The sequence below is a fragment of the Stegastes partitus genome, unplaced genomic scaffold (assembly GCF_000690725.1).
Source record: "Stegastes partitus isolate 25-593 unplaced genomic scaffold, Stegastes_partitus-1.0.2 Scaffold668, whole genome shotgun sequence".
NCBI lineage: Eukaryota > Metazoa > Chordata > Actinopteri > Pomacentridae > Stegastes > Stegastes partitus.
The window spans coordinates 219,642-232,167 of NW_007578399.1; the positions used below are offsets into that span (position 1 = coordinate 219,642).

General features: G+C 42.9%; 1 protein-coding gene across 1 annotated transcript in view; it reads right to left on the reverse strand.

Annotated features, from left to right (window-relative positions):
- Positions 1 to 502: 502 nt before the first annotated feature.
- lhfpl6 (LHFPL tetraspan subfamily member 6) overlaps positions 503 to 12,526 on the reverse strand; it is a 42,516-nt gene continuing 30,492 nt past the window's right edge. The window contains exons 3-4 of the mRNA XM_008290366.1: positions 4,356 to 4,454; positions 503 to 1,383 (exon numbers count right to left, since the gene is read on the reverse strand). Coding sequence (XP_008288588.1) covers positions 1,265 to 1,383; positions 4,356 to 4,454 — 218 coding nt within the window. The 3' untranslated portion in view covers positions 503 to 1,264. The remainder of the gene's footprint in view (positions 1,384 to 4,355; positions 4,455 to 12,526) is intronic.

Here is a 12,526-nt window from a genome sequence, read left to right on the forward strand (position 1 = left end):
CGGCTAAAAATAGTAACCGAAAAGCTGAGTGTGGCTCACGCCTCTGACGGCACACATGCAGCCCGTGGTAATTGCTAAATAAAAAGGTTAGCATTATTGTTATTCACACTACGAAGGCAGGTTGAGGAACTATGAGATACCCTTTGCCATTAAGCTGATGGCCCAATGGATGCAGAGCTGCTCAATTTCCCAGGGCGCGATTGCATCTCAGGCTTTGTCTGGAAGCTTTTTTGAAGTTCAGAAACCCGATCAAAAGGCAAAAACTCCCGACTAGAGGTCACGAGATTTACCTCATCAATACCAGTGAAAAATTTAATTCACAGCACTGTCTGGCCTTATCTTTCTTTCTTGATCGGTAAAGAAAGGACTTCCACATGTAGCGAGCATTTTGCAAAGTCAAGAAGTCATGGGAAAAGCGTTTTAGGAATGCGAGTGCAGGCCGGTTCACTTTGCTTCAGGGCAAAGTCCACAGCTAAAAAAAGGAAGAAAAACACACTCTGAATCCAGTATTTCAATAAACATTTATTTACAAAACCAAAATAATGACAAAATAATAATTCAAGAGTGAATACAAAACATGTGATAATATGATAAAATACATTACCATACACAATGTATATCTTATGAATGTGTTAAATAAACTATGCTTAGATTTGTTTTTTTTTTTGGAATCTGAAAAGGCTGAGTCGAGGAAGCAGGCAGCCAGTGTTGGATTGCTGTACGTTATAGGGATTATTGCATTTTAGTTTTGTGTTTAAGGCAAGAATGAAACATGAAGAGGGGGAAGCAAAACACTTCACGTAACAATGAGGCAATATTACTTTGCTGTTCGTCACAGGGGAACACTATCACATAAACATCAATGACCGGAGGGAGGAGGAAAAAAAAAAAAAAAAAAAAAGGAAGACAAAAAGCAGAGAATACTCGTTAAAGAAATAGTCATGTAACAAGTCTACAAATAGGATTGGTCCATACATTTTTCATTTAAGAACAGGTTTTGAGAGAAGTACCAGTTTTCAAAGCCGTGTGTGTGTGTGTGAGTGTGTGTGCGAGTGTGTGTGCTGCATTATGAAACAGTCCCTGCAGTTGTCAGATGAGTAGTGTCCCATGATGTGCAGAGCACCATAATGACTTGGTGTCTTTGGTGCCTGATGTGCTGTACTGGTGTGAGTCCACAGAGTCAGAGTCCTCTCCCTTTTGTCGTACGCCGCCCGAGGTCTCTGTCCGTCCGTCCGTCCGCAACCCCGTCTCTCTGAAGCCGCCTTCAGTACGGGTACTGCTTCTGCTTCTTCCCCGCGAAGCAGGACAACCAGGTGCACAGCAGCATGGCGGCCGCCGCCCCCGCCCCCGTGCAGTAATACGCCCAGCCGATCTGGCAGGAACCTGCAGAGGAAAGCAAGAGGATTTAGGGAAAACAATCTTTTCACCCTTTATTTTTTATCTGTCTGCGTGTCAGGATATCTCCAAAATCCCATGAATTGATTTAAATGAAATTTGAACAGATAAGCCCTTTGGCCAAGGAATCCCTCATTCGATTCTGGTTATAACAAGAATCAGCGTTAGAAGGAAAGTGGAGAAGTAGGAATATTGCTTATAAATCTCACATCACTTCTAGAATAAAAAATAAAAAAAAGAGCTTCAGTGTTTACTCCACTGAGATTAAATGCACAGCAGGGGGATATAAAATTGGATCCAACAGCTCGTCCATGTCTGGAATGATAATTTAAGTGTTATCATTTAAGACACAAATGTTCATTTGAAATGCATAATCTATCTGTGTGCAATACGTCATGAGAATACAGCATATACCTCCGCCTTAGATCCAACGGTAGCACATCAGTGTTGAAGCACAGAGAACGGTGTGTGAACTGTTTAACATTTCTGCTCAGGCTACTACATTTGTCTTCTTCTTGTGAAAAAAGCGTTCGCATTGTTAAACCAAAGGCACAGAACATAGTTTAACTTCACCGGTATGTGTTGAATGCGCAGTACGGATGTTTAGCAACGTGGAACCAGGGGACACAAAATGCTGAACCTCAAATTAAACGTAAGTCCTTAAGCCGCCTTAAGACACATTTTCAATAATCCCTCAGAAAAAAATGCAATAAAAAAATGATGTGCGTTATTAAACAGGATGCGACGTGCATCTGATTTTTGGAAAATGTTGTGATGACCATCAGGACCTCTCATTACGATCAATTTCTATGAGAAAATACGACGGAATACAGTTATCTAATTACCAGGTGGGTGGGAGGAGGAGGAGGCATCACACAAATCATATGATCCGTCTTGTCACTGTGGAAACCGGATTTAACAGCCAAAATTGAAAACACTTATTTCTCTGAGTCACACTTAATGAAAATTGACATCCCCTCTTCACAGAAACGTGGATGTAGTTGATCTATTAACTAATTAAAATTAATGACGGGAATATTCCGTTTGAAAAACACGTTCTGTCAAAGCAGCGACTTGGATTTTTTTTCATGCTTTCAATCTGTTGACGTAAGTATGCTGATTTCCAGACTGAACTTGCGTACAGTCAACGCGTCCTGCAGCGACATTCGAACTTATCGCTCTTCATGATTAATGGATGAGAGACGAATCGAGGCAGGAACGCGTCATTGGTGTGAAGTCCACTGTTTGCATGGGAGAGCATCACCATCTAGTGCATGCGAGAGAGTGAGGTGAAACCGCAATAGCTGTGGTCTTCAACGAGGAAATTTAATTTGCCAGCAGCGCTGAAAACAGCACGCTGATGCAAACGCGCTTGTTAACAATAATTTATATGTAACAAGAGTCTGTTCTTTCAAAAAGGGAAACCAGGGGGAAAATATGAAAACTGGATATCCAGCATAATTGCTTCTGATGACACGCTCTGAAATGTTTAAGATGAGATGTTTAGGAATTTAAATCAGTCGTAATAACTTCAGTTTGAATTATGTGGAAATGGTTTGGATTTAGATGCTGCGGGAACATTTGCATGACGTTGACGGAGCTGGAATCCATGAGTGACATGACAGAAGATGCAACAAAACCTGGTGATTCTGACAATAAAAAAAAGTAGATAGTTCTTAACACATTTGCCTGTTTGATATTCATTGATTTGTTGGCAGCGGTTTCAAAAGGATGTTGATGTTTGTTTGTCTTTCATCCATTTATCCAGTGAGACGCAGCCATGAGCCACAATATTAAAACAGCTGAAGTGAATATCATCGAAAACTTGGATCATGGCATCGATATTTGCACCAACCACACCTCCAGAAGCCCATGCCCCGACATGTCCGGGTTGTTTTGGCCGCACCAGGGTGAACTATGCAGGTTGTTTCGTTGTTCCGGTTTATCAGTGTATCTTAACAACTACCGATCAGATTGTAGTGAAAAGGAATCCAGATATTTGCCATCTCTTGTCGATGCGGTGCCTCTGCTGGGTCGAAACTTATAACAAACCAACAATTGAATTTCCTGGAAGTTGGCTGCGGATATCCACGCTCCCTTGTGTCTTTGATGAATCCCACTGTTGTTATAGAACCACCGCCATCATGTGAAAGTGTTCGTTTGTGCATGACAAACGTCAAAATCGATCGGAAAGATTGCGCTGATATCCGCTGACTAAATTCATGTTTCCACAAGGATGAGCCTTCTCATTTCTAACGCCGCATGAGTTTTCTGCGCGTGCCATCCTCGGGTCAAAAATGTCAGCTCTGAACAAAACACAATCAGTCAGGCTTAAAGGGAAATCTAAGGAAGTGTTTTAAAACCCACTGACACCACATAACTTGTCAATACACTGTTGTGATGTCTGGCAATAATGTTAATTTACGTCCACAAAATATTTCAGCAAAGAATCAAACGGTATTTGATTAACATCAAATAAAGGAGCAGCTGCAGTATGAAGATCTCTTCCACCTCCCCAGTGTCTGATAAAGTAGCACATTACTGTCTGTGAGATAGTCCTAAAATGCCAGCTGCATACAGAGCACAAAAATCGAGCTCCTGCTTATTCTCAGCACATATTTATAGCCATAAAACACTTTCGAAATCGCCAGCTACTGGAGGTTCTGTTGACTTTTTATCTTGCATTTTAAACACCAAGAAATCATATCTCTTCAGTATTTGACAGAACCGGAGTCTTGTGTCTGCGCGCTGAAAAAGGCAGAATGTCAAGTGTCAGACATAAAAGTCTGTTCTCAGCTTCACATGTTTTCATCGATTCTTCTATTCTGGGACCGAAGCATTCCGCGAACACAGGACTAATTTATGCACCATCTGTGTGTCATTTAAGGGCCCTGTGTGTGTGTGTGTGCAGGCTGTCAGGCTGCGAGTGTGTGATGCATCTTCCCATGTAGACGTCTTACCTAGTTTAAACTGGTCCGAGCTGTTGTTGCAGGTCTGTTGCACTTCCTCGCTGTCCCACCCCAGCGGATAGAGAGCGCAGCCGGATCCTATGAGCAGACCTGAGGACGAGACGAAGAGACGGAGGAGAGTCAGTCGGCGACGAGGGAATTGCGGCAACATGACTGATCGCTGGGGGTTCAAAAATATCACAAAACATGGCTGGAGGCTGACAAGGCGCAGCTTGCGAGGGGAGACCTGCGGCAAGGACGAACTCTCATCGTCAAGGTGCTCCCTGGGCTCCTCGCAGAAGGTCTGCAATGTTTTGTGGGAGACCTCGCCTCTGTTGGCTTCCATAATTTAACAATCTTTTCATTAGCGTGAATAAAAATGCAAAGCAGGGTTTCTTTACTTTGTCCCATCCAGATACCCGGCGAGGTGAAATGAATTTAAACCCAGCTTTTGTGCGGATTCCTTCACATTCTTTTGGTTTTATGTTTTAATTAAAACGGCGAAAAAAGACAATGAGCCGCTTCTTTTTGAAACGGCGATATACGTTTGACCTCACCTACATGGTTTTATTTTACATTTCACCTTATCGTCGGTTTCCAGCCGAGGCAGCTCCGACCTGTTCCAACGGTTTTACCTCGGAACAAGCGCCACGATATTTTGTACAATGACACGGATAGTGATTTTACCCACTTCATCACAATTTCAGTGCAACAAAACAAAGCGCTCCTCTGCCAGCAGCTCATAAACCCGCTACAAATAAGCAACGAACATATGCAAATGGCTTGGCAATTTCTCACACAGGCAACAGTGAAAAAAACAAGCATTTTTTGGTACGCAATAATTACTGTAAAACTCTGGAAAATCCTTGAGGGACTGCTTTATGTCAGTGATTAAAGAGACTTATGACTGTGCTTAAAGCTGCGCACTGAGACAAGAGTAAAATCTAGTCAAGGCCATTACATTAAGGATTAATATCCTCAATATCTGCCTGCAGCCAGGTCCTGACAAGTTATTCCCTAGATGTCAAGGCCTGTCTCTTAAAATTACCCTGTGGGGCCCCCTGGTAGGTGGCTCCGCCATCACATTAGCTTAATCCCCTCCGATGTGTCTGCCCTGCTATCAGTTTTGGGATGTGAAGATGGCAGCAGAGGAAGAGGAGACAAGAAAGCACTGCCTTCCAACCTGATTACTGGTGCCATCCAGGACTGGCTTATTACATCTCGACCAGATAACAAGCTGGAATTAATCCACATGCTAATGCAGATGGGCTAGACAAACTGGCTAACATCTGAGGTGGAGCAGGAAAAGTGAAAAAGACATCTGCGTTTTCCCCCGTCGCCTTTCTAAAAGGACAACGAATGTCACTGGTGCAGTTCTGTGAGAAAAAATAGGGCGGCCGACTGTGGCACTGGTGGTAGAAAATCAATTCAGTGAAACTCTGGCATGTTGATGAGAATGAAGGGATATAAAAAGGCTCTGACCAAGTCTGTGTCATTACAGCTCAGGATCAGAGGGGATCCGGGGATTTTCATACGCAACAACTCAGCCGTTTCCCCCTCAGACCCTTAAGAGAACTTCAGACGAGTTTCTGCCTCAGACCTAAAATTACTACCTTTAGCAGAGCAGTACGGCAGAAGTAAAACAGGAGTATTTGATGTAAATCCCTGTTCAAGCAGTCACCGTGGACCCCTGATGAACATAAAAACCCACGATTCTACAAGGTATAAGAACGCAGGCGAGGTTGAGCGAGAATGCATGCGTGCAGCGATTTAAATATTCCCTGTTATATAATGTTATCGAATGTGTTTTGATTCAAATTTGTAACAGTAAAGACTGCAAAGCATGCCAGCGTGATAATGTATTCATGATTAATATTAAACAAAATCTAAAATTCTCTTTCAAGTGTTGTGTAATGCAGAGATACAGCAGCATGTAATCAATTTGAATTTCCTTGCAGCAAAATGGAAGGGAGACTAAAAGTGGCTTTGTTTCCCAAAGACATTGTTATTCTATCCAGCAAAGTGTTATATTTCCATTTGAGAAAATCACAATTTATGGGGATTCTCAATCATGCTTTGATTAACACATTTGTTAAGACGATCAAGAACGTTCAGCCGCTGTGCCGTGGAGCCGGCACCGGAGAGTAGGAGGGGAAAAAGAAAGACTTCGGTGCATAGTTTCCACATCAGGTCAGATTGTGACGATGACAGTGAACGCTGAAAATTGCTTTAAGACTACAGGCAAGACGGGAATTATAGCCACAACAAAGACAGCAGCTGAGTTCCACTGTGTACCTTCTTAAAAATCAAAAGGTTTCCCTGTCACTGTTTTCTGTTATTTTTGGGGGGGGATAAAACTCCTGCAAATCAACGTGAGCGCTCACATGTTGACACTATTAGGACAGATCCCGCAAAAAATCACCGTGGGAGCAAAACGAACAAAAAAATACGAACCTATAGCTAAGGTGTAATTCAGTTCTGTATCATATGTTGTCCCACGTTTCTCGTTTGGCTTTTTATTTATTTGATTTATTTATTTTCCCAGGATGCTTAATTCCATCAAATCCCATCCTCCACACTCACTATGTGGGTTATTGAAAACCAGAGGTAGGGAGGCTGGCGACTGGGATGTGGGAAAAAGATTAAGAAGAATGAGAAAACGTTCCTTCGCATAATGTTTATGAGGCGAGCTGCTAGAAAGAAGTGTGGAGTTGTGCGAAGCAACTACCTCGGGCTCTGATTCTGCATGCATGCTGCTGTAGACAGATACTTCCTGTCCTTCTTACTTGCTAAGCTGACACAGATACACTGCGATTTGCACAAACAGACAGTCTGGGATTTGTGTCATTTAGCATGTGGTTGTCAGCTACAGCGGCGCTCCTCAACCTTTTTCGGCTTTTGACCTTTTAAATGAGAGTAAAGCCTCCTCGTGACCTTCCATCACAGACTTTCTTTTCTTTCTTTTTCCAGCATAAACAGTTTTGTGGATTCCTCCCTCATTTCTTAACTAAAATCTCATGTCTTGTGACCCATCCTGAGAACGACTGAACTGAACAAACACTAGCAATAAACTGCATGCTAGACTTCATAAAACACCATAAAACCCAGTGGTTCTCTTGGGAAAATAGAGGCGTTCTAGCAGAATAAGCAATAGCAAAAGCCTAAGAGAAAACATAAAGGAATATGTTAATTACAGCATGCTGTATCCTGCAGAATGGCCTGACTGCACCTCATTACCACTTTGCTGTAGGGGAAAAATAAAACACCCTGCTTGTGTGTGTTTCTTTAAACAAATCAGAAAAATGTTGGATGGAGCTGAGCCCAGGATGCAGCAACAGTGTTCCTGCAAAACAGTGACAGGAGGAATTGTTTTGGTGGAACATTTGCATCGAAATGAGCTGGATTCACTTATTGCATGATCCAAATCCTCCCAATTTCAATGTGGAACGTTGTTGTTTTTGTTTCTCACGTAGATAACCAAAGGGAGGAGACATGGCAGGCCCACACCCGCATCCAGACTAATTATGGCATGATGTTCACTATAAAGCATTTCTCTTTATAGAAATGGATTTGAAATCTTCATCTTCTTTTGTGCTGCGAACTGCAATCTTTCAAAGAATTTTTAAAATCTTCAATTCAGAGTCTTTCCAGTTCCAACTAATAAGGTCTTTTGTGAATTTCACAGCTTGTCCCAAAGCACAAAAAGGAAATCTTCAATTTCAGACAGTATGAACAACAGATGGGCGTCTCATGATGAAATCATTGCAGTGCTCCATGAGGCTGCCGTGAGGATAGTTGGTGGAATTCACCAGAAGGTTGTTACAGAAGCTCTGCAGCAGCTACACGACACTGAAAAAAAAAAACAACCCAGACATACAGAAAAGATCATAAACGTGCAAAGCCTGCTCCCACCGGCATCCACAGGCCCTCTGTTTGCAGCCCACGGAGGTTATTAGGAAACCAAATAACTAGTTTTCCTTTAGCAGCCTCGATCACGCCTTCAGGCCAAACTTAAAGATGCCCTCACTCAGCTTTCTGGGAATCGAGGTTCAAGTGCAGCTCTATCCACACAGACCTGGGAGGTCTGTTTGTTTACCTTGCTGCATTTTTTGCCGACAACCATTGTTTGTAAAACCTTAGCGCCTTTCGGAGTTTTGTTTCAGTTGCCATGGCAGCCAGCTGATGCTTGATAAGTCTTCAGCGGTGGAGGAGGAAGAGGGTCGGATAGAGTGTGCAGAGCAGAATATAAGAGGCCGGGCAACTTATTCACAGATTGAATTTCAATTGATCTCCATGTGGTCGTTATCAGAATGACTATCTGAGGCCTAATGGCTTCTCTGAAAGCCTCTTCTATAGACTGGGAAAGAGTTGGGTTAAATGGACTCAACCAAATACAATCAGTCCCACATATCACTGTTCAATCCATAGAATCTGCTCTAATATAGTGATCTCTCTTCTACCTCTCCTTGCCTCAGATTTCATCATGGTAGTTGGGTTTCACTTTTGAAATCACATTTTTCGCTAGTTTAAAAAGCACAGAGAGAAGTGTTTTATTCCATCAGGGCTGAGCTATTGTTCCCCATCCTTTTTCTGTCAACGCTTTTTACCTGAATGAAAAACTGCCCCCTTTTCATATCCCCCCACATTCTCTGATTTAGGGAGAGCTGATGCCTTTTGTCAAGCCTTCCTGCTCTCTGTCAAGACCCAAGGAATTTCTTTACCCTCCTTCATGCCCCGAGACAATACCATTCAAGGTTATCATTCAAGAGGCCAAAGAGGACAGAGGGGAGAGAGGAAAAAAAAAAAAAAAAAAAAGCTGCCGCTAAAGCTGGAGAGAATTTTGGTGGCCAGGGAATTGGAGTGGGGATATGCCTGAATGAGCTGGCTTAATGTAAGACATTCCCTTTTGGGCTTGGAGGATCATCTAAAAGTGGCAGAGAAATGTAAGAGCAACCACACCTGGGGAGGCAGGCCTGTGCAGCCTCCAAAAATCTACCTTTACACGCCCGTTGGTCTTTTTCAGTTTCAGAAATGTGTTGGTTTTTTTTTTTTTCTCTCCCTCCTCTAAACAATTGCAGAAAGAGCCACAGATAAAAGGGGGGTAATTTCTGCGGAGAGCCACGCGAAACAAGCAGCGACTTAAAATGATATTATTAACATGTTAATGGCGAAAACCTCATTCTCATTCTCCGCCGGTTTACTTTTCAGAGCTTTAATCAAAAGCAGCCACAGGTTCCCGGTGTCACATCAGCCTAAACAGCCCGTGTGACTAATCTGTCCGCAGACCTCTTCCCTGCATGCTGAGGCCCGTTTTCCTCCTTCTTCACTTGAAACACAAGGCACATAGCAACTTGTGCAGCCCGCTTTTCTTATCACGTTTCTTGATTCTCTCCGAGTCGAGATCAACGCTGCCGTTTTTTTTTTTTTTTTCGGAGGGGCTTACTCCTCTGTGAACAGTTGGTGCTTTTTTTTTTTTTCTTCTTACGTGAGCGAGAATGTGGGGATCTGGAGATTCTGTTGAAAGGAGCAGCGAGAGATGGCGAGATGGAGGATGAGGGGGGATGCGGAGAAAGGAGGGATTTAAATAGAGTATGTGAAGTATGTGTGATATGTGATGTGCACAGTGGAGCATATAAACACTGGCAGCAGCCAGTGACTGGCATTCAGCGTCATTTACTCTATAGTCTCCGCATTGAAGTTTCCCGCTGTTGTACAAAAACGCTACATCAAGCTTGTTAAATATTCATTTTTTTTCCCAACTTGGTATTACTTTGCTCCTGTTGTCGCTCTTCCCAGAGACAAGAACGGTGTTTACGATGAGGATAAACCATATGTTTCCTCAATAAATAACTGAAATATGTGTGTTTCCAGCAGTGCCAGTCTACAGCCTCTCGCTCTGTTTTTGTTTCTCCGCGATTTATTGGCTTTGCAACTTGAATATCAAACACAGGAAACCGTATTACTGACCAGGCCAGTAAGCTCCGAGCTCTATGACAAACAAGCGCTGACTGTTCACTCCGAGTGTGACCATCATCTCCGTGACACATTTCCTCCCTCTTTCCCCTTCTGGTATTTGCCATCGCCGGCCCATGAAAAGGTCAACCAGATCCAAACAGTCCTTTATCTCACATTATTAGGTCAGGTCCATGTGAGGTCTGCGTGGTTGTGGTCTTGTGCCATCCTGCAGTGTTTCGTTCTGTATCGCTTGTTTTTTTCTGATAATAAACTGAACTTTGGTGCTTCAAGCATCCATGAAGCAGCATCCCGGTTCAACATTTTACTGATTTCAATCTGCGTTTTGTTTTGGCTTTTGGATTAACTCAGATTTAAATGACATATTATTGCAATACTGTGTTAACAAAATCGAGAATACTTTAATAGTCTAAACAGCCGAGACGTTTTTACGACGTGTTTAACAAACTGTAATGCTGCCGTTGTCACGTATTCTGCTTTTTATTGCAGTTGCTCTCTGCGTGTTTTTGCAGAGAGCTTCTATCTGAGGAGGTGATACTAAATCTCAGCGCTTTAAAGTGGTGCCAGCAGTGCTGTTAACTGTCGTTGGTTAAGCAAATGTGAATGCAAAAACGGCCTACGACTGTTTAGTGCACTCCTACACAGCGAAACACTGAGCAGCAGAGCAAACTGCCAAACGGGGCACGATGCAGTGCACTGGGCGACGTTTTTGACCACTTTCCCAGTTTGGAAATGTTTGGGAGGGGGGGAAAAAAAACTTAGTAAATCATTTATCAAGTACTTTAAAGTTCAGGCTGTGAAAAGGTTGCATTAAATGGAAAACTGTCAAATGAGACTACTTAATGACTAATGCGATCAGTTTTGATTACATATTTCCAAGGAACAGGCCGGGACTAAGTCCAAAAGGACGCCGAGTATGTGCTCAGCCGGCCTTTGCCACTTCTGCTGTAACACGTCCTCATTTCTCTGCGTGTCCACCCATCAGTCACCATCACTGGCCCTGGGCGGAAAGAGCAGTTTGTGTTGTATTGATCTGTTTCACTGCTTTTGCTACAGGCGTTCTGTCAAGAGCTGGTCTTATCTAATCACACCATTCATTTGTCACGCAGTTTCCAACTACAACCAGTAATTAATAAACACACCAATTACAAGAGCAAAATTAACTTCTGCTTCATTAGGCAGCGGTCAAAACAGCCCCCTCAGTCGTACGGCTCGGGAGCAGAAAAAAAACGTGCACAAGCTGGAAGTGGGGTGTGTTAAATATGAAGCGAATAGCTTTGAAAAGGGAACATCTTCTGGATGTGTGGGGAGAATGAGCTTTTCACACAAGGGCGTAGATATTTTTCTGTTTGTCTCACTCTTTCCAGCGTCAATCCCGTGCCTCCCCTGCAACCTCAACCATGTCTCCTCTGATCTCATATTGCAAATTGGACATTCTTTCCCCTCCCTTGAGTTCGGAGGGGGAAAAAAAAAAAAAAAGAGGCATGCTAAATACAAGGAAAAGAATTCAGCAGCATCCAGAGCGAATTCCCCCGCTCTAGCTTTTCCGAAATGCATCGCATACTTTGACCTTTCTCTTGTAAATCTAGTCACTCGTGGGCTAAACTGTGCTAAAAGCATGAAAACGGTGAGTCGAGGGTGTTCTAGTATCTCAAAAAAAAGAAGTGCAGAGATCACCTGACTGCTACTTCACTGTACTGTATCAACTTACTGCCTTTTTTTTTTTTTTTTCTCCACCACAGTCCAAAGAAAAGATTAGCTTTTTGCAATATCTCGCCACGTTTTAATGACTTATTATCACGATGAGGCTTGGTGGCAGTGGTGGTGACAATAAGCTCCTTTACTTGCACATGACGGAGATGGAATCAATTCACAGGAGATCCCAGCAACATTTTTCTTCAGCCTCATTTAGATTTAATTCCAGCAAATTCAAACGACAAAAGTGAAGCGGAAGGCATGAAAAAAACAATATATATACATCTACACCAAACTGTAACACAAATGTCTGTCAGCTTGCTAGTCTGGAATTTCAATTTAAAAAGTGGTGGCTGTTCCATCCATCAGAGAGGCAAGTGAGGGGAAGAAAACGTGTGATGAGAACAACAAAGCCAAAGGGTAGCCTATGGAAATCCTCCTCAGGGTTGGATCCACTTTATAGGGTGCTACAAGTGTAGCTCCTCTAACTGGGTCATGTCTGATGTGTTGAGCAG